At 36.4% G+C, this 20,751-nt stretch overlaps 2 protein-coding genes and 1 long non-coding RNA gene across 10 annotated transcripts in view; 1 reads left to right on the forward strand and 2 right to left on the reverse strand.

The window, feature by feature from the left end:
* LOC116288890 (MAM domain-containing glycosylphosphatidylinositol anchor protein 1-like) overlaps nt 1–8,036 on the reverse strand; it is a 29,496-nt gene extending 21,460 nt beyond the window's left edge. For 2 of the 6 annotated variants that reach the window (XM_089039848.1, XM_089039849.1), the window contains exons 1-3: nt 5,220–5,300; nt 3,342–3,709; nt 2,378–2,629 (exon numbers count right to left, since the gene is read on the reverse strand). In XM_089039848.1, the coding sequence (XP_088895974.1) occupies nt 2,378–2,629; nt 3,342–3,459 (370 nt within the window). In that variant the 5' untranslated portion in view covers nt 3,460–3,709; nt 5,220–5,300. Of the gene's footprint in view, nt 1–2,377; nt 2,630–3,341; nt 3,710–5,219; nt 5,301–5,847; nt 7,023–7,934 lie in introns of those variants that run through there. The other 4 variants (XM_089039846.1, XM_089039847.1, XM_089039845.1 and 1 more) reach the window with 4 other exon arrangements.
* A 3,633-nt stretch (nt 8,037–11,669) lies between these two features.
* Nucleotides 11,670–16,747, reverse strand: LOC116304143 (uncharacterized). 3 transcript variants are annotated; one of them, XM_089039835.1, is made up of 14 exons: nt 16,617–16,747; nt 16,276–16,342; nt 16,060–16,199; nt 15,706–15,951; nt 15,487–15,563; nt 15,153–15,245; nt 14,653–14,762; nt 14,457–14,579; nt 14,085–14,285; nt 13,868–14,020; nt 13,576–13,759; nt 13,249–13,357; nt 12,964–13,171; nt 11,670–11,810 (listed from the first exon to the last, which is right to left on the reverse strand). In XM_089039835.1, exons 1-13 carry the CDS (start codon nt 16,745–16,747, stop codon nt 12,967–12,969), a joined length of 1,839 nt encoding a protein of 612 aa, XP_088895961.1. In that variant the 3' UTR covers nt 11,670–11,810; nt 12,964–12,966. The 3 variants fall into 3 exon arrangements, with proteins under 3 accessions (XP_088895961.1, XP_088895963.1, XP_088895962.1); XM_089039837.1 differs by having other exon boundaries at nt 11,728–11,810; nt 13,146–13,171; XM_089039836.1 differs by lacking the exon at nt 11,670–11,810 and having other exon boundaries at nt 11,872–13,171.
* Nucleotides 11,792–12,569, forward strand: LOC148905668 (uncharacterized). Its single transcript, XR_016121686.1, has 3 exons — nt 11,792–11,825; nt 11,936–11,998; nt 12,370–12,569. It is a non-coding gene; the product is annotated as an uncharacterized LOC148905668 (long non-coding RNA).
* Nucleotides 16,748–20,751: the final 4,004 nt, after the last annotated feature.

Here is a 20,751-nt window from a genome sequence, read left to right on the forward strand (position 1 = left end):
GCATCTGAGGGTCAGCACTAAGGTTACAGCACACTGTCACCATGTTATTCTCGTGTAGGAACTCCAACTGCTCTCCTCTCTTGACCATCTCTCCCTCTCGCACAATTCCAATCCGCGTCCTCGGCTTTAGCCATATGTCCTTTGCCGTCTGGTTGGCAACTCTGACATAGTAACACGTCTTGGTAGTATCCACGAGAGTACTGGCCACGGTGAGGTTTCCTTCTACTGGTACACCAAGGGGTTCGATCACAGCATCATTGCCCCATGATGGGCCTGTGACCAAGACATCAGATTCCGTGAAAGCAGGGACCCAGACTTTGTCTGAGCCGGCTACTTTCACAAACCCAGTTTTACGTTTACTCTTCTTCTCTTCATCTTGCAGGATCTGTTGGTATTGGGGCACCTGCCCAAGAACGTTGGTTCCCAGTAGGCCAGGTACCCTCCTCTGCATTACTGTAGTGGCTGCTGTGTCCTTCGTGATGAAGATGCCGCACCCAGGGACCACCACTCCTCCGATCTCTACTGTAGCGACGATATATCCAATGTAAGGGATGTCCAAACCGTTAGCTCCTCGCAGCTGCAGTAATCTTGTTTCAGGGTGTAGGTCTCCAAGGGTTGGCTGTAGCTTTTCCCTGTAGAACGACTCGGTGATGAGGGTAACCATGGAGCCCGTATCCACTAAGCTTTTCACAGGTACTCCGCCAATCCTCGCCACCACTGTGGGACTTGTCCCGACAAACTTTTCGTTCTGAAAAAGAGAATTAGAGCCACTACAGTTCCTCTCCACGGCGTGGCTCACTGCCGTGGAGAGCTGGAGTTTGACTCCTTCTGTGGTGCTGCTGGTGCCTTGTCTTTCAGGGGCTTTGGGCAGTTCGGCCGAAGATGTCCAAGCTCGTGGCAGTTGTAACATCTCCTCGGACCACGTGGGGGACCTCGTGGTGGTGATGGGCTCGCGAACTTCATGGTAAGTTGGGTTAGCAGCTTCTGCTGCTCATCCAGCAATTTTTGTTGCTGCATGAGCCTCTCCACCAGGGCCTTCTGTCCTGCTGTAAGCTCTTGGATGGCATTTACTTGGTTGCTCTCCACCAACACCTCCTTGGCCGCTGCACGGCGATGTGCTCCTCTATCTGTGTCTTCCGAGCTATGATAGGCCTCTTGCCTCACCTCGTTGAAGGTCTTCTCGGGATGTTCTCTGATATAGCGCTTGAGATCCCTGCGCAACAGGTTGTCACGCAAGTTCTCAACGAATGTGTCTCTGAGGTTCTGGTCCTTGTTTTCCAGAGCTCCTACGTGTACTCTGGTTATGTGCTCCGCCATCGACATCAGGGCATGGGCAAAGTCCTGGATGGGCTCCCTGTCACCTTGTTTTCTGGCGAAAAACCTCTGGAGAAGCTGGGTCTTGGTGAGCTTCTCTCCGAAGACGTCTCTCAGAATCCTGAAGAAACCCTCCGGGTCTGTCCAGTCATCCGCAGGCCTTAGTCGAACTTCATCTCGAGCCGCTCCTTCTAAGCTATGGTACAGGAAATCCACCGCCTCTTGATCAGTTAACTTCTGGGCAGCCACAGACCTCTGTGCATCCGCTATCCAGTCTTCAAGCACCTTGTCGTCTCTGCCACCAGCATACTTTCTCAGCTTCTTCTCCCTTGGCACTGTCACTTTTACCACTGGTGCAGGAACAGGTTGGGCAGGGGGTCCTCCTTCAGCCTGCATGCCATCCAGCTGTGCCTTGAGTGCAGCCAATTGCTCTGTGAGTGCAGCCACAGCTTCTTCTGCCATGATTTCAGTCTCGTTCCCGTTGGTAAATAATCAGTAACTACTAATGTCAACTTTCTTGCAATCCCACTTCTGACACCAAAAAATGTAACCGGCGGCAAGGCGCTCAGCTATGAATCAGATTGCAAGTGGTTTTGACAAAAGAATTTATTGAAAAATTCACACAACTTTACAATACTCAAAAAAAAAAACGGGAACGAGATTACAGGATATCTCTTTACATCGTAGAGAATTCCTTGTCTTGATATGTGCAACGTCTTCAAGAACTTTTACTACACTGATTTAAGCTTAGTTTGGGCCTATTTTTATGGAAAAACCTGCATTCTTAAGACCTTACACATCCTATGCAATGTTGCACGCCCTAGGCACAAACAGGATGTCCCAAACACGAACTTACGTAAACAAGCGCCAAACCTAGGCATGACTCACTGTAATGTAATTACGTACGGAAATTATTTCTTGCTTACGCATTTTCCACGCAAACAGTTAACTAAAGAATTACATTCCTATGTGTACACGAGGCATTCCTAATTAAAATATAGATTTATGACTAAATAATTACTGTCCGAAATAGTGTCTTTTGACTCTGTCACACCAAACATACCAGAGACATTTACTACTGTGCAGGCTGTATCTCTACTGAATCCATTATCTGCAACACAGCAATATCGCCCTCCTGATCTTTTGCCAGTTATGTTCAATAAAATATGTGAAGAGCTGCCAATCCGTTGATGGGTATCATCGTGGATCCACTCAACTTGTGGCGATGGGAACCCTGTTGTGTTACACTGTAGTTTGATGGAATCACCTTGCTTGCAGGACGGTTGTGTTGTGAGGTACGTAATCCGTGGCACAGCTTAAATCAAAGATTGTAATAACATAAACAATCAAAAACAATTAAATCAGGAGTTTCATAGAAAGGAACCAAGCTTTTGTACTATTGCTTAAAAGCTGATCACAGTAAGAAATAAAAAATAACAATGACAAAATAAAAAATAAAAGATAAAATGACATAAGAATAAAATAAAATAAAATGAATAAAATAAAATAGAATAAAATAAAATAGAATAAAATAGAATAAAATAAAATAGAATAAAATAGAATAAAATAGAATAAAATAAAATAAAATAAAATAAAATAAAATAGAATAAAATAAAATAAAATAAAATAAAATAAATTAAAATAAATTAAAATAAAATAAAAGGTCCACATCTTCATATTAACATAAACTGTTCGTTTACCACTTTCCATTTTAAGGGAAATAATAAATGTGTGCTTGTGTTACAAAATTAAGACACAATCTATGTTGCTAAGATGAAGGCGTGCTCAGACAATGCATTCTTTGAGTGGTGTTTGAGGTATGTGAGTGACTGTGAGGTGACAGGGGTGTTATACCCGATTCTAATGCTTTGTTTCAATCTTTGTTTCTTGCAGTTACAAGGGATGGATTGATACAACAAATAAAATAATTAATATTCAGTGTTACACGTGATCTGTGCTGCTTAGCCACATCTTGGTGATACATGTTATTTATAAAAAATTATGGAAGTGTAATTTTTGATATTTACCATATACAAATACTTTAGAACAATGTTTGTCTTTTTGTTTTTCAGCTGTTGATGTCCACACGGTTACTCTGCAACAGTAGGTGCAGATATTTTGTCCAACTGCAGTACTTTGCACCATAAGGGTTGAACATTATTTTTTCCAAAAACTGAGAATGGAAAATCATTCCTTTGATGTTTGTAATAGGTATTTTTCCCCCTATGTCTTGAAGCCATGGTCATGGGGAGTGGTTTAGAGTCTACAAAAAATTCAATCTCAGAGGACAAAAATGTTTCGTTTTTCTCCATCTCATAATGCCAGTGCAGGCCAAAAGGGCGTCCTTGTTCTACGTTGGTGTGTTTATCTGGTACAGCAAGCCATGAAATCCCATCTGGAAAAGAATACAAGATTAGTTACTGTATCATGGAATAAACATGTACTAACATGATGCGACTTAAAGAGGATTATTGATGTTATTAACTGAAGTTGACGAGAGGGTAAAATCATTCATTACAAAGATAACATAGCGTTGTGGTTTCCACAAAATGTAAGATGGACATTACTGTTGAGTTCTTTATAGTACTGTTTTCATTGGCAAAAGTCATGTAAACAGTAAACGAAAATAGATTACTATAAATCAAATAAATGTTTCTGTCATATTTACATGATCATCTCCATGTTTGTCTCGATCGGCATGTAGCAATTGAAAAAGTGGTATAAATACCATCACAAAATATGATGCTTCACAATTCCTCTAGGCTAGGATTGGTGTTGGTTATCAGAAATAGAATAAGTTTAAGCAAACCTAACAGATCAGCGGATACGTCTAACACCTACGGCCGTGATATTTCTCACTACATTAGGTCCCTCATTCCTTCTTTAAAGCATCCAAGCATCAGGTGGAAGGAAAAATAGATTGGAGCTTCAAGATCTCCAATGCCTGAATATGTGAACACACTCTCTCAGCTCATGACTTCTTTTACCTTCAACATCTTACAGTCAAAACGGCTCACGCTTACCCTCCTAGGTTTCATTAATGGTTTCATTATTCAATTATAATTGAAATTTATTATTATTTAGTGAGAATACAAAGACTCGGGATTCAAAATAATAACCAGTTCAAAACTTGAGTTCTGAATTGAATTATTCCATACAAGGAACACCATAATCCAATCAGAATTCGAGTTGTTAATTGGTTATTAATTTAAATCCTGAGTTTTTGTATTCTTGAAAAGAATAGAAAATTTCTATCCAACAGACTAGAAGAGGACAATAAGGACTAGCATAGAATCCCTGTTGGGTATAGACACCCTACAGACTAGAAGAGGACAATAAGGACTAGCATAGAATCCCTGTTAGGTATAGACATCCAACAGACTAGAAGAGGACAATATGGACAAGGATAAAATCCCTGTTGGGTATAGACACCCTACAGACTAGAAGAGGACAATATGGACAAGGATAAAATCCCTGCTGGGTATAAACACCCAACAGACTAGAAGAGGACTATGTGGACTAGGATAGAAATTATCCATGTTGGGTATAGATACCCTACACACTAGAAGAATAAATGATGAACAGGGTTCCCAGCCATTTTGAAAATAAAAATTCCCTGACTTTTCCCTGACTAAATAACAGGTTTCACTGACCTTGTTGAGCCGCATTGGCGAGCATGGGCCACATGCCTAACCTTTACCTGGGCCCCGCTCTTATCATATTACACAGGATACCCAACGTAATTAAACCGTCCAACATAAATGATACTAAATACTTCAATATTTTTTTCATTTGAAAAGATTTATCAGTCTATTCGAAAATTGCAAACCGCATGAGTATCACACGGATACTCATGGTTAACTCTAAACAAAATTCCCTGACTTTAGGGTAAGGAACAAACATACCTGCAGGATCTGGGGCCATAAAACAGAAAACAACAAGGAATTCGAAGACCCAAGGTAATGATCGGGTTACTTGAGACATGTCTAAAAAAAGATAAATATAACAAAAACCAATAATATATAAATAAATCTAGAATAAAATAAAATAATTTAATTTAGTCAATCAATCAATCAATCAATCAATCAATCAAATCAAATGAAAAATATTATAAAATTCAAACATGTTAAGCAACATAAAAATACAAAATTAAATTAAAAATATTTTTTTGCCAATTTGCCTTTCCGGAATATAGTTCCTTTCACAGTTCCCTAACTGTTGTCTTTTCTAATTGTTGTACATGTAGAAATATTCTCTTATTTTTCTCTTTTTAAGCCTACTTATCTTATTGTTATTCAAACAGGGTTTACTTGAAAATAAAATAAAAAATAAAATAAAATAACATAGGTAACCCCTGCCGAACATACGTACTGCATGCACAAATCATGAAACACACAAATCATGAATTCTTCTGGCACATAACAATGAAGAAAAACTGTCAAGATTATTTTTTGCTGCTTGCCTACAGGCTCTAAGCAATTATTAGTAAATTATGACCCCAGGTATCCCAAACACAATAAATATAATACTTACTATTGTGAAATGACTGGTGTCTGGGTTTGAATTCTTTTTTAGTTGGTGTCAATTATAAGTCTGAAGTAGCTCGTTATCTATTTGTTACTAGTCTATTAGAGTTTTTCGAATCCTTTGTTTTTTGCATGTGAAATACAAAGGGCAAAATTTTGCATTTATGTAATTCAGACTTAGCATTGTATTTGTATGCATGTCGAATTTGTACAAACTAGGAAAATATTTTTATTGATTATTGATTAACCAAATATGTGATAGTTTGGCAATCCAACCCAATTGAGTTATTAAAGATTTCTCAGTTGATGAATAAGACGTCGTCTTCTATTTGTAAGGGCCATCACTAAGTTAGTACTGTAACTGCACACAGTCTATAACGCCTATGTCAAAAACGACTGGACACGCATCGATGTATCTTGAGATCATGAATTCTATGTTCAACCCGCACTCGATAACAAGACAGTAGCTGGCTGTATATTTGCATCGCTGCATTGAGTCTTCTCCCACCTCGCCTAGAAAATGGTACAAGAAGTGGGTACCCCATTGGGTATCCACTGTCAGCCATTATGTAGCTGTTTCTTGGAAGACGAAGAGGGCAGTTATATCCAATTTGAGGCATCATGTGGAAACTGGCAGAATCTGTTAGGTGTCCCATGAATCCTGCTAGACCATACCTGAAGACCCCATCACAATCTATTATCACCTCCCAGTTTATGAAATGGAATCCACGATCTCTCCTATAGTACATTCGCTGTTAGTTTCCTTGTGGCCTATTAATGCAAATGAAAGTGGCATCCATTATCCCAACAACATTTGGGAAGTCAGGAAAGGTATTGCGCAGACTGTTCCAAGATTGTTGAGTATTCCATCTCACATAAATAGCCTCTCATAATGCGATAGAACTATCAAAAAGACGGTGTGTATAGTCTCTCTTACAGTGGCCTCACTTACACCAAACATGATTCCTAGAGAAGACAATGTCATATATGACTACGTCCCGGGTTTGCATAACTGTCTCGAATTCTCCCAACCTCTCCTCGTGTTGCTATCAGGCTATGTAACACAGAGAAAAAAGTTTTCTATTGCTTAAGTAGCATGCAATATTTCAACATTGGTTTTGTTTGTTTGCTGGTCTACATGCAGACTCAAAGTAAGACCAAAGGGTGATGCAATAATCGTTCGATTCCCAGTGTCAATAACCATTCGATCGTATACGATACGCTTGGTTTATAAACAAAGCTCTCATGGATAAAATGTTAGATTTCGAATAGCTGCACGTGCAAACAGGCCGAGAATGTTGTGTACTATACCGATATTTTCAATGAAAAAATATAAATATACTCAATGAATTAATTTAACAATCCAAAAAAATAGTTATTATTAAAAAGTATATTAACTTTATAAGCTTATAAAGTCAATATGACTAAAAATACTCATATGTAAATGTTTTATATAACATTTTTTTTCGCTTAAGAGCAATAATGTCACTCGATCGATGCGATTGCAAAGGGAACTGAGATATTATATGTGACCGGCAAAAAGGAAAAAATACGAGAAACTTGTGATATTCTTTAAGCGTGGGTGCTATTAAAGTAATTTACTAACTGACTCTGCGCATGCAAAAATCTTACAGAATAATATAGGCAAAAACAATGCACATTCTTGTTTTTAAGAAGGTAGAAAAGTTAACTGAAAATCATATATTTATTTTTTAAATATATCTAAAAAAACTAAAAGTAAAAAAAAGTAAAAAAGTAAAAGTAAAAGTAATATCTCAAGCTATATATCGAGTATTTTTGTCATGCTAGAGTAGCAGACCGGTATGCAATTTTAAGCAAATTGCATCGGCGTCAAAAAATGTCTACGGGGAGGTATCAAAATATTACAAGAAAACCATAGAATCTTAACTTAAAATGCTTAAAAAATTCTACTTGTTTTTCTTCAATATTTGTCGGAAATCATTGTGATTATTCGTCGTCTGACGGCATTTAGAATTCATTTTGTAGAGCAAACATTGCCACGTTCTACCGATTACTTAAGAATTCTTTGTCCAAACGAATAAAAAAATGTGTCAATCCTCTTCAGTAGCCTACCTTTATTCTTCTCTGGTGGTTTTTCTCGTGGATATGCCTCAAAAAGGAATATTTTTGGCCAACAAATTCGTTTCTAACGATCGACGTAGTGACTTTGCGTAATTTTACTTTTTTTCATGGCATTTCTTAACTCAACGCTGATTGGCTTAAAAAGACACCCCGCCCCTAACAAACCCACGACGTTTTTTTATCGACCAATCACATTATTTCAACTAGACGCCCTTATTGGCGTTTACTCGGGCTACCTATGTCGAAAACAAAGAAGGTGAGAAAGTAGTAGAAGTGTGAAAGTAAAGGAGCGCAATCGGAGAGGATGTGTTTATGTTGGTCAACCCCGAAAAAATGAGAGGGTCTCGCGGGAACCGTTGTTGCCAGGCGGTTTGCTTGGTAAAAAAGATAAAAGAATATTGAGCATTTTGTAGGGCTAATGCTTTGTCATTTTCGCTTCCTAATCCAAATGCTTCACGATTGATAGCAGATGGTAGTGGTATCTTACTTGACTGTTAGATCTCAGGCGTGAAAGGTTCTTTTCTCTTTTTGCAGTGTTCATATGCTGTTCTGCTTGTTGAGACAAACGTTGTTTCTTAAGGGCAGAATTCATGTTTGCATAACTTAATTTGCGTTTCTCAGCATTAACCTTTTTTTGTGCATTTGATTTGTGTTTCCTTATGATACCTTGTCTTGCAGTGTTTGATAATTGAGTTGAGCAGGATATAAATAAAATATGGTAATCTAACTCATTTTGAAGTGTTTGTGTTGTTATACCAATCATTTTCTGTACTAAGGTGGATACACTGGTTACTTTTTCAAACATATCAAATTCCCCATTGTATAACACTATGAGATAAAAGTCGGTGGTCCGGCATTTATGGTGAAAAATGCAACAAATGCAAGAATTGGACAGCCATGCTAAAAATCCAGTATTGCCTTTTGTATTATTTGTTATTATCTTCTGTAGTCCTAATTTGCTTGTAGCAGATGTGCAGCACAATTTGCCTTGTTTTTGTAAATTATTTTTAACACTTATATCTGCATCATATATCTGAAGGCTTGCTGGTAAATCATTGATTGTAAGGCACTCTTTGTTGAGGCTCCGAGTATAAAACATGTTTCCATGATCAGAAATTGATTCTAATGTATCTGAATTCCAATAGTTACAGGCTTTTAAAACAGAAAAACAAATACAATAAAATGATATAGCGCAGCAACGTTTCAAAATTATACCATTCATATAGGCATTGAAACTTGTATTATGACTGTTGTGGCTTTGTTGATCATCATCTGTGCCTTTACCAATCACTTCACTCTGTTCAGTTATGTGGGTTGGTAGATTAAAGGTATTTTCACTTGCATTGTTTTGTTCACACATTTCTATGATATGCACTCCCCTGAGTTCAAAAGAACCTGTTGAATTGTCATAAAAACTTTGGAAGTAATTTATTAAAGCATTAAAGTCATCGACATCTAGGAGTACACAAGTACCTCGAGGATGAGGGAGGCCATATGAATTCCGAGCATGAGAATCAAATATTCTAAATCTGCCATCACAATGACAATAAATAGCTACCTTACTACATTGAATAGTTAATAGAAATGAATGGTAATTTTCTCCAATTAAAATCTGCAAAGAATTACCTAAGGGCATACAGTAGAGGAAATCAACAGTAGATGAGACATCATGTATATTACCAGTATAACTTGGACTGTATTCCATTTGGTAAGTGCTTTCTAGTACTGTTACTATACTGGGTAATTCTGTCAACAGTAAAAATTCTTGGTTGTATAATCTTGATAGGACAGAATATAACTCATTCCCAATATTCATGGTGTTTACTAGGTCTACTGAAGAACTTATTGCACTCCTATGGTTATATATCAATGCACATAGTGGCATGGCAACACACTGACGACCAGCATTTGGACTGAATAATGCAATGTTACCTTGAGAATATGGAGCAGAAATTGTTTTTTTTGGATCTATTACTGTGTATGGACCAGGATTTTTTTCTACATCTCTGCTTAGGGTAAACTTACAGTGATTTATTCTGTGATTGAGACTCTTGTAAACATGGGGTAAACTGTTGGAAGCATGTTTTCCTGGACTATAATTTTTCAATATTGGCTGACAACGACTATAACCAGCATTTATTGCTTTTTTGTGAAACTTTAATTTCTTAAGGAGGGATTTCCTGAATCGTAATTTCCTTCGACTGGGAAAAGAATTACCAGAAGCTTTGTTTCGTTTAGATCCTTTGTAGATTTTGCAATAACACTTCATTATTTCGTGATTCAAATGACATTTATTGACAAAGCAATGCATTCTAGATGTCATGGGTACATTTTTGAAAACATACTTACGAACCCTTTTCCGTATTTTTCTGCTTTTGTGCAAAAGGCGTGCGAGTTGTTCAACAGGGACTCTACTTGGTTCTCGATCACGCGAAGCAACACGAGGCTTGTGCTCAACACGGTACTGAGAAGTATAAAATTTGGCATAACGAGACCTGCAATCCTCTAATAAATATAATAGTTTATTGTGATCAACAAATACAGATAACTGTACAGCCTTTTCCAATAAATCACAGTCATTTTCCAAAGAGTATACCAAACTCTTAGTTGACTCATTTATGAAATGTACAATTAAAATCAACATCATGCACAACAGGCTCGCTACTAATAGTTGAACGAACGATAGAATGTTGAAGAAACTGTCCAAAATTGAAAACAAAAAGAAAAGAATACACAAAAAACTTATCCTCGATGAAAATGGCGTAAGTCCAATGCTTGTTGATTCGCGGAAGGCATGAAATGTTGTCTTGAAAGATTCCAATATGGCGTCCATCTTCAGCTTACATGGAATGTTTTCTTTGTCTCCATCATCTTCGAAGCAGTTATCAATGAAGTTCCTGCTTACTAAAGAGTTAGTGATTGTTTGTTCGTTTAAGTACGTTAGAGTAAGTTTGTACGTTTGTCCATTTGAGTTCATTTGAGTTTCATTTGAGTTCATTTGAGTTTCATTTGAGTTCACATTTCTGGTAATCTTTCTGGTATCTTTGGCATTCTTTTGGCATTTTGCTTTGAGTTCGCGGACCGACCCGTTCCGAAAACGCTCGACATCATTTAGTGTGGGTCTACCGCGAACGGCGTGTGCGTTTGTGTGTATTTTGAGTGTCCCAGAAGAAAAGGAATTCGCCATAACAAACCACCGACGAGGAGCCACGGCTGTTTCGTGCTATACGTTTCGCGTCATTAGGTTCCAGGATCATATTTGATCAAAATTGCGCGGTCAGTTGCACCGTAACGAGGTTTATAAAATGGCGCCAAGAGTGATCGTTGATCATGAATGATAGAGGGCATTTGATGACGTTTTTGTTCTTTCATGGGTAAAGAATAACGATTTTCAATTTAGTATCTCCTTAAAAAGAAGACTTTGCTCTAGCTGAGAGTCATTCATCTACCAGGATGCGTCAAAGACTATGTTTTTTGAGGTTTACTTTCCATCAATGAAATGGTGGACAAACGTGCTTGCGATGTTGATCGCAAGTTTGTGGTGTTTGTGAGGAGAATTTTTTGACACAGGAGCATTCACTGATTCAGGTAAGCAAATAATTTAATCTAGCAACTCTTTATTTATTGTTAGATTGTGTTTTCTTTTTATGAACTTTTTTTTGTGGATGCAAATAAGTGGACCATATTCTCGCGTCGGTTTCGATTGGAATACTTGATCGATTTTGCTTCCTTCCGGTGTAATTTCTTCCGGTGCATTTTCCCGCTCATTTTGTGCACACAAGCGTCAAAAATGGTATCCTGCTAAACCTACAGCAGCTTCCTGTCCAGGTTGTTTTGTTTGTGTTTTCTTGAAGAAACAATGGCGACCTTAAAGAGAGTAAGGTGAGTTACAAATTTTCCATTTTGGTCAATGTTTACAACGTGCGACTTGTATTTAAAATATAAATTTATTACGATAACCTGGTTATTCTGTTTTATTCTTCTCTTTATAGAGAACTAATGGAAATTCGCCAAGAAAACAGGAAACATCCGGTTTCATTCATTGACCAACAGCTGTTAGTCACTTAGATAAATATATCATAAGTTCATATATATTATATTTATAATTTATCCTATATTCATAACTTAAGGACGGTTTAGACGGTACAATTTTCGCCTACAACTATCGTATACAACAGGCTTGCGCCATCCTTCTACTCCAGTCGTAGCAGGTAAATCAGGCCTACATCTCCCCTACGACAGATGCAAGCGTGTCGTATACAATAGTTGTAGGCAAAAATCGTACCGTCTAAACCAGCCTTTATAATATAGCCTGTATCTTGTAATTACAGCTACGCCTAGTACTATTTGATTTTTGATGGTTGTGAAATGTTTGTTTAGAAAGAAATGATAATATCAAACCCTCTTTTGACATATATAAATGTAGTACAGAAGAAGAGGAAAAAGAGATGAAAGAAAAAGAAGAGTTAAAGAGGGAAGAATTGAAGCAGAGGCTAGAGGCAGAGAAGGAGAAGAAGAAAATGAAGAAGAGCAGGAAAAATCCCTTCTAATTATTACAAATGTTTTAGCTGTTTTATGTTTACTATTTACATGTTAATTTGATATTAAACTTTGTTGTTGTAGATATCCAATGTAATTGTGCATTATAATAGCACACTTCCAAGATGAGCTTTGCTTGTCAAGTACAAAGGTTTGAGTAAGAGGCTCTATTCAAAGAATGAATTTAATGTAGAACAGAGCCTCATACTGGAACCTTTTTACAAGACCAGCTAAGCACATTTGGCTAGTAAGCAAGTAAATTTGGTCTATGGTATCCCAGGAAGGGCGATGTAAATAAAAGGATCTCCTATTTTAAGTAGTCTTTAGTATCGTAAAATTTACTGTCCTTCCTGCATGCGTAAATACTGAACAGAGCATGGGGAAAAGCTTACTTGCAAATGGACCTCGGATTATGGGTGTACTATATGAATTATTAAAATGTGACATTTGGCACATAGCAAAGACATTAATTGCACAGTACATTTTATTCTTCGCAAGCTTTCCGTTTCTTCACTTGAGGTGTTCTGGCTATGTTTGCTGGATGGCAACGCCTGTGGTGCTCTAGCATGACTTTCTCAAGCTTGTCACAGCCTCTTCTAATGCAGGAATAAGATCGCAAAAGGTCATTAACCTCATGGTGTATTGATTCTACCCCTTGCTCACCTAGCAGTCCCATACCAGTGCCATACCTGCAAAGTTGTGACATGTAGTTTTTGTATTAATAATGGCTGCCAGTTGCATGATACCTGATATTATTATTATTTACCTTTTAACCCATGTAATCATGTGATCCTCTAAAAAATGCATTTTTGGCAGAACAGTTGCACAAGGAAAGTTTTGTCTGTACACCTTCATAAAAAATTCAATTTCTTTCTCTAAAAGGAAAAACAATATTATTAAAGAATAAAATTTTATGATATATTTAACAAATAAATGTTTTTGTTTGCAGTAACAAAGCTCATAAAATATTCTCATTTTTAGTCATCAAAACAACCAACAAAAAGGGGACATTTTTGTTGACAAAATCATATCTGTCTGTTGGTTATAAAGATTAGTTTGCAAGTAATTTGTTATTGAAAAAATATTATCTTACCAAGGATTATAATTTCATTATTGGACAACTTTTCTTTCTTGGTATATATTCTGTGGCATTTACCAAAGGATTCCAGTGCAGTTTTAAATTTCTGTTTCATGATGTCAGCCTCTTGAAGTAAATTTGTCATTACCTTATTACAGACCACGACTGGTACCTCGGTTAAGAGCTTGATATTTGTTTCCTAAATGTAATGAATAAATCTGCTAGAGAATGGAAAACTAAATACAAGAAAGGACAAAACTGCCCAATGAATTTAACGAACTCCTAGCATTGATATACACCTGTATACCTTAAGACATTTGTGTGTGTGGTTGCCATTGAAAGTCCCACCATGGTAAGCTTGGCGCTCAGCTCCAATTTGCCTTAATTCTTTTGTAAGTTCTTCCTTACAAGGTCCTCTGCCAGACCACAACTTTGACCGCCTATCTTGAACTATCTTATCCTGACACAATGAAAAGTGTGGTTAATTTAATGTCTGAATGTTCATTTATGAAGATTATATTTACCATTTCAGCAACTCTATGTCTTATTTGCTCTGCTTGCTTTAGCAAACATTCCCCTTGTTCCTCATCTTCAGTGCTTAACAAGATATACGTAGCAATATCCTCCATTTCTTCTGCTTTTTGCTTTTCAAAGTTGGCTTGTAGCTCAAGTTCATTTGCTTCTTCAAGTTCTTTTACATAATTTTTGAAATCCTCATTACCATGCTGTTAGATTTAATAAAGATACTATTGAACAAAAATACTTCCTGAAAATTATTTCTAATATATACAAAACTATTTCAAAAATGATTGTCAGTTGAAGATCTGAATTAGAGAGCAACTTTGGGGCATCATTATTGTATATTTATTATAATAAATTATTGCTTGACATGAAACCTTCTCTTCTTTTCCAGCCAATGAATATGCAATCTTTACATCCAGTATATTCATAGATTGCTCTAACAGTAAGAAAAGTCGGTTGAAAATTCCAATGCTCACATGTAAAGTTGGTGGACACACCTTCAAGAGAAATAAAGTAATTCAGGTAATGAACTACCTATTAGTTAAAAAAGTAAAATTTCGATGCATATACCTGATCAAGAGGGATTTTAAACATAGGCTGTCTTATAGCATTGTTGTACTGCTTGGCCTTCTTAAGAATGGACCCTCCTGCTCGAAATTTGCTGTTGTCATCAATAATCCCTTGAAAGATAAATATTTTATTTTTGATGCATAGATTGTTGCCCAATCAACCAATTTAGTGTATTATGATTCAAACACTCACACACATGCACAATAATAAAATGTGCTTTTTATGTATTATCACAATTTTTTCTTTTATAATGTTGACACTTTACAACCTGTGGGCTGGGACCACCCAAACAAAGTGTTTAGTATTATTAAATCTTAAATCATATACAAGCAGCCATTATGATTAGTTTTGTTATCTTGGCCAAGGGTTATTGATACCAACAAAATTGTAAAAATTGTCTCTTGTTCAGGAGAGGTTTTCCCCCCAAAATGTACTCTTATTACTTGGTTTTGTTCATGTGGTTCTGGTTAGTATGTCTACATTGTGATAATTTTCAGTACCTTGTAAAGTTCTCGGACTTTTAAGACCCCTCTCGCTCAAAGGAATGGAGATCTCATCCTGTGTTATCAAACACCAGAGACAAAAGTGCTTTCCTATAATTGAATTGGAAAATTAGTTTACCAACATTTTCTTTGCAATTATGATATTTTAGAGTACAGTGGGATGTGGAGGTTATTCTGTGCTGAAAATTTAAGACAATAACAACAAGATTAATTGGAAACGGCAATGTTGATGATTTGTGATTACTGAAGATAACATACAAAACATGACCAGAAATGCACTTTATTTCATTATAGGTTTTATTTTTTATAATAATGTTCGTTGTAATCTTACCACTTGCTCCTGAAATTCCATATATTGCACAAAGAAAAGCATAATCTCCAAACAGGAATACTCGCATGGTCCATTCCCTATTTACATATAAAATAAATGCAATTGTCATTAGAAAGGCAATGTGCTTTATTATTGAACAGAGTGTGCAGTAGAAAAGACTTTTTTGTTATTGTTGATTAATGATGTTGCTAGAATTAGTTGAAGTTAGAATTATCGTACCTCCATTGATGTCCATTCAGATGTTCAATAACATTGTTGTAGCCTTGAAGACCAATAGATAGGTTGTAAGGTGTATCTCCTGCTTCAAACATTGAAAATATCATCGTATTTCTTGTGGAATTAGGGTTTTCTAGATTCCCAATAGCAAAGACCATCTTAAAACTTCCTCCCCCTTTATCCCCTCCTATCTTAATCCAGATTTCATTGCTTGGGATAAGTCCTTCATGCCAAACTAGATCTCCAGTACTGTAAAACACAAATATTAATTATCAATTAGTTATACATTTTATTTGGAATTTTAAGAATTTTTTTTATTAAGTACTGTATTCATAAGAGGTTACAAATTGGTTAGACCTTTTGTGCACTTCCAGATGATTACAAATCATTCCCTCTAGATTCTGAATCCTTGCACATGGTGCCATTTGAACTTCCCTACCACTTCCATTTTTAGTGAATTCAAAGGGCATGTCTTCTGAGAGAATTTCTCCTAGTTTCTGTTAGAAAAAAAGTCATAATTAAATATAAGTTTTTTCTTTCCTAACCTTTTTGGCGAATTAAAACAACAATTACCTGGTTATCTGCAACTTCCCTTTGTTTTTTCTCGCTAGCCATTTTAACTCCCCATGATGACAGCCACCTGTTAATGTAAACTTTCATATTACCATTTCACATTATAAAAGTTGTGGTTCATTTAACCAAATTCACATTAAAGCTTATAAATTCGTCACCAATCAAACTAAAGTTCCTAAATTCGTTACTAACTTGAAAAATTCTGATAGACCTAGTGTGAAACTGACTCTAAGATTAAAAGTTTACGTAAACCATTTACCAACAGACCAACCAAAAGTGGAAACATGACAGCAATTACACATACTGTTTAATAACATAAGGATTTTATAATTGCTACAAACCTCCTTATATTTCTTAATTTGTTCCAGGGTATTCCTAACTCGCTCTTCATTGCAAGACCCTCATCAGCTCCAACCTCAAGCTTTATCCCAGCCTCGCGTAGAATTTGCTGCTGCTTGTCATTTTCCAACATTTGGATTTCTTTTTGTTGCTGCTTGAATACATTTTCAGAGCCTCCTCCACTTACTGTTTCTCTACACTCTTGTAAGACTTTAGCTCGTCGTTGGATGGTTCTTTTTGAAGCAAAACTACTACCAATTTTTGGACGCTGTAGAATAGACACTTGTAAGGGCTGCAAAAAGAAATAAAGTTTTACTTAACCCATTAAGCAAACTTTATGAGACTGATATACTATGGTTGCAAGTAATTGTTTTCTATAACCCTGTCAAATGACAGATGTGCAGCAAGACTGGATGGTTGGCAGTCAAAATTTCACATTAATTAGCATGATGACTTGAGCTTATTTGCAGGTTCGTATACTATTTCACGTTTCACAATTTAAATAAAATATTAAGAGTTGGACTTTATACTTTACTTTACTTACAGTTCCGCCAGTTCGTAAAGCAACGGTAGGGGAACCGGAAGCGGCCAATTTTCTTTTCATCAAATGCGTTGTCAGGGTTTCTTCATCCTGTGACAGTGGAGCCGATAAGGGGTTTTTAAGAATGTCGCTAACGAGGGTGGTGCATCTTCCAGTTACATAAGAGGTGCAGGTGGCTTCGTGTTGAGCAAGCTGTTCCAGTTTTATAAGGGACTTGCAAACAGCACATTCTACGCCGGATGTCGATAGAAGGTTTAAAAGAAGTCTGGGCGGCTTTCGAAGTTCTTTACTCTTAACCTCTCTCTTGCAAACGGGGCATCCAGCACCTTCTCCAGCGTAATTTAACCAATTCTCGATACAAGAGTAACAAAAAAAATGGTCGCAAACTCCTTGCAACGGTCTGTCAAGCACTTCCCGACAAATTGGACAAACTAGCTCTTCGCTGATATTATTAGAAAACCTCTCGATACTTGGCATAGGATTGATTAGTAACGCGGGAATTATTTCTGCAGGAATATTATTTGCCTCTTTCTGACAAGTACTAATGCTATCGCCGCGTTTTGAACCTTTCCCCGGGCGTCCTCTTCCCTTTCTTTCTCTGGCTTTTTTCCCTCCCCGGTTCCTTTTTACAAATACATCACATGTTTCGCAATCTTTTGCTTTATGTGGCAGCCAAACAACTGGGCGATTGCTGCACTTGTAGTGTATGTCATTGCACGCTTTTTGGCTTTTAACGTAGCAGTTTACACAGATATTTCGAGGATGGACGTTTTCGTAGTCTTGGTCGACCGATAAACCATATGCAACTAGTAACTTTTGAGCAACGTGTGTCGTAGTCGTTTTATAGACATATTTCTGCGAATTCCCCGTTTTACAGCCACAAACACAACAAGAGATATTCAGTTCACGGTGAAATTCCATTACTTGCTACTTTGACATTGGGGAGAAAGCCTTTCATCTGTCAATAAAGAAAGCTTTTAGAGATAGTGTGAAAAAAAGTTCATTAACCGGTATTTAAATTTTTAATAAGATTATCGAATGACAATTGAAATTATATTTAATTGTTGATGGTTGTTTGCTCTTGGAAGACCGTAAACACGTATTGAATGTCTTTATTTTTCAGGACTACGTGTTCAGTCACGAAACCCAGATAAAGATCCAGGATTTCAGGATTATGGGAGTAATATCGAATCTAAATATCATACCATTAAACAAATGGGAAATTTTTTCACTGAGACCAGCAGGAAGAATGGATTCTCCATGATACATTGCAATATACGCAGTCTATCTAAAAATATATCTATGCTGCATGATATTCTTTCTATAACAAAAGAGGTTCCAGATGTTATAGCTATTTCTGAAACGAAACTTAACGAAAATAGTCGGCTAAATATTAGCATACCAAGATACGAATTCTTGAATACAAATTCCAAAACTTCGGCTGGAGGTGTTGGCCTTTATTTGTCTACTCAATTGGAATTTGTCCGAAGAAAAGACCTTGAATTATCAACAATTGACGTCGAGTCATGCTGGATTGAAATTATGCGTAAGAAAGAAAAAAACATTATGATTGGTTGTATCTATAGGCATCCCTCTGGTGACCGTGAGCTTTTTAGTGAAACTATGAAGGATCAATTGGAAAAATTTAACAATAAGGGGTATGAGGTATTTATTTTAGGAGATATAAATATCAACTTCTTGAAATATAATGTCGATAATCAAACGTCCGAGTTTCTTGATATGTTGTTGAACCTTGGATTTTTTTCCTCTTATTACTAAAGCAACAAGAATCACGGATCATACCTCAACTTTAATAGATCACATTTATACGAATGTACCTCATAAAATATTGAAAGCAGGAATTTGTTTAGCTGATATTACCGATCACCTTCCGGTATTTTGTACAGTATCAAACAGGCTCCCTGTGACAGGCGAAAATAAGTATTATAGAGATTATTCGAACTTTGATAATGATGCTTTCTTGAAAGACATAAAAAATGTTGACTTTAAAAGCCTTATTACAAATGATGTTAACGAAAGTATGAATAGACTTGTTGAAACGCTTCAGAAGATATCTGATTGTCACGCTCCAATACGGAAGGTAACTAAGCAAAAAAGAAGACAATTGAAAAGACCATGGATTACCGCTGCTGTACTTAACTCAATTAAGAAAAAACAAAAGCTCTTTAAAACACACTTCTTAAGTAATGACCCGGAAAAAATTAAGTATTATAAAACGTATAACAATAGATTAAATAAAATCAAAGAAGCTGCTAAAACAAATTACTTTAGAGCACAGTTTGATTTAAACAAAGAAAACTTAAAAACTACATGGAAGCTCATTGGTATGATTATCGAAAGGAAAAAAGCATCGTCAGTAACAAGTATCGAAAAGATCATTCATAACAATAAATGTCATACTGATAAAGCTAGCATTTGTCATCAGTTAAATTCATATTTTATAAATGTTGGCCAAGATCTTGCTGGGAAAATACCGGAGGTTGATGTCAATCCAAGCCAATACATAAAAACATCGAATCCAAGTAGCTTCATGTTTCGTGGGATACTTTCAAATGAGGTACACGATGAAATTCTAAACCTGAAATTGAACAAATCATGCATTGGTGTTCCGCAAAAGTGCATAAGAATATCGAGCAACCACCTTAGTGAAGCATTAACAATAATATTTAATCAATCCCTGCTTCAAGGTATTGTTCCCGATGTTCTTAAAATTTCTAAGGTAACACCTGTCGCCAAAGGAGGAGATGCCATGGATCCAGCTAATTATCGCCCAATTTCAACTTTATCAGCTTTTACTCAAATTTTCGAAAAGCTCGTCTACAAACAGTTGATCAATTACATTGAAAAACACAATATTTTATTCGAGTTTCAGTTTGGATTTCGAAAAGGCCACTCAACTTCACTAGCCATTACTGAAATAGCGGACAACCTAAGGAAAGCAATAGACAATAAAATGTATACTTGTGGTGCATTTTTAGATTTTTCAAAGGCCTTTGATACTGTTAATCACAAAATTCTAGTAGAAAAGTTAGAACTATATGGAGTCAGAGGTACTGCGCTAAATTGGTTTACCAGTTATTTAACAAATAGGCAACAATATGTTGCTTTTGGTAACAACGTATCCTCAAAACAAACGATAAATTGTGGAATTCCTCAGGGTAGCTCTCTTGGACCTCTCTTGTTTTTATTATATATTAATGATTTGCCAAACTGCTCTGATACTCTGAAATTTAGAATCTTTGCTGATGACACGAATGTCTTTGCCTCGCACTATGACTTAAGGGAACTTGAAAAACTAATGAACTCTGAGCTCCAAAAAGTTAAGACATGGTGTGACGCAAATAAACTATCAATTAATTATACAAAAACAAATTTCATGATCGTGAAATCAAGTAAAAAGAAAGATGCGGTAATTGATCTGAAATTTCAAAACAGAGATGGTTCAAGCAATTCTTTACAAAGAAAAGACCACATAAAATATTTAGGAGTCATAATTGATGACTGCATATCATGGAGATACCATATTTCTTATGTCTGCTCAAAAATTTCACGAAATATTGGAGTGATATCAAAAT

This window comes from Actinia tenebrosa, unplaced genomic scaffold (assembly GCF_029948245.1).
Source record: "Actinia tenebrosa isolate PJP-AT-01 unplaced genomic scaffold, QUT_ActTen_1.0 PGA_scaffold7__59_contigs__length_16204524, whole genome shotgun sequence".
In the NCBI taxonomy this organism is placed as follows: domain Eukaryota; kingdom Metazoa; phylum Cnidaria; class Anthozoa; order Actiniaria; family Actiniidae; genus Actinia; species Actinia tenebrosa.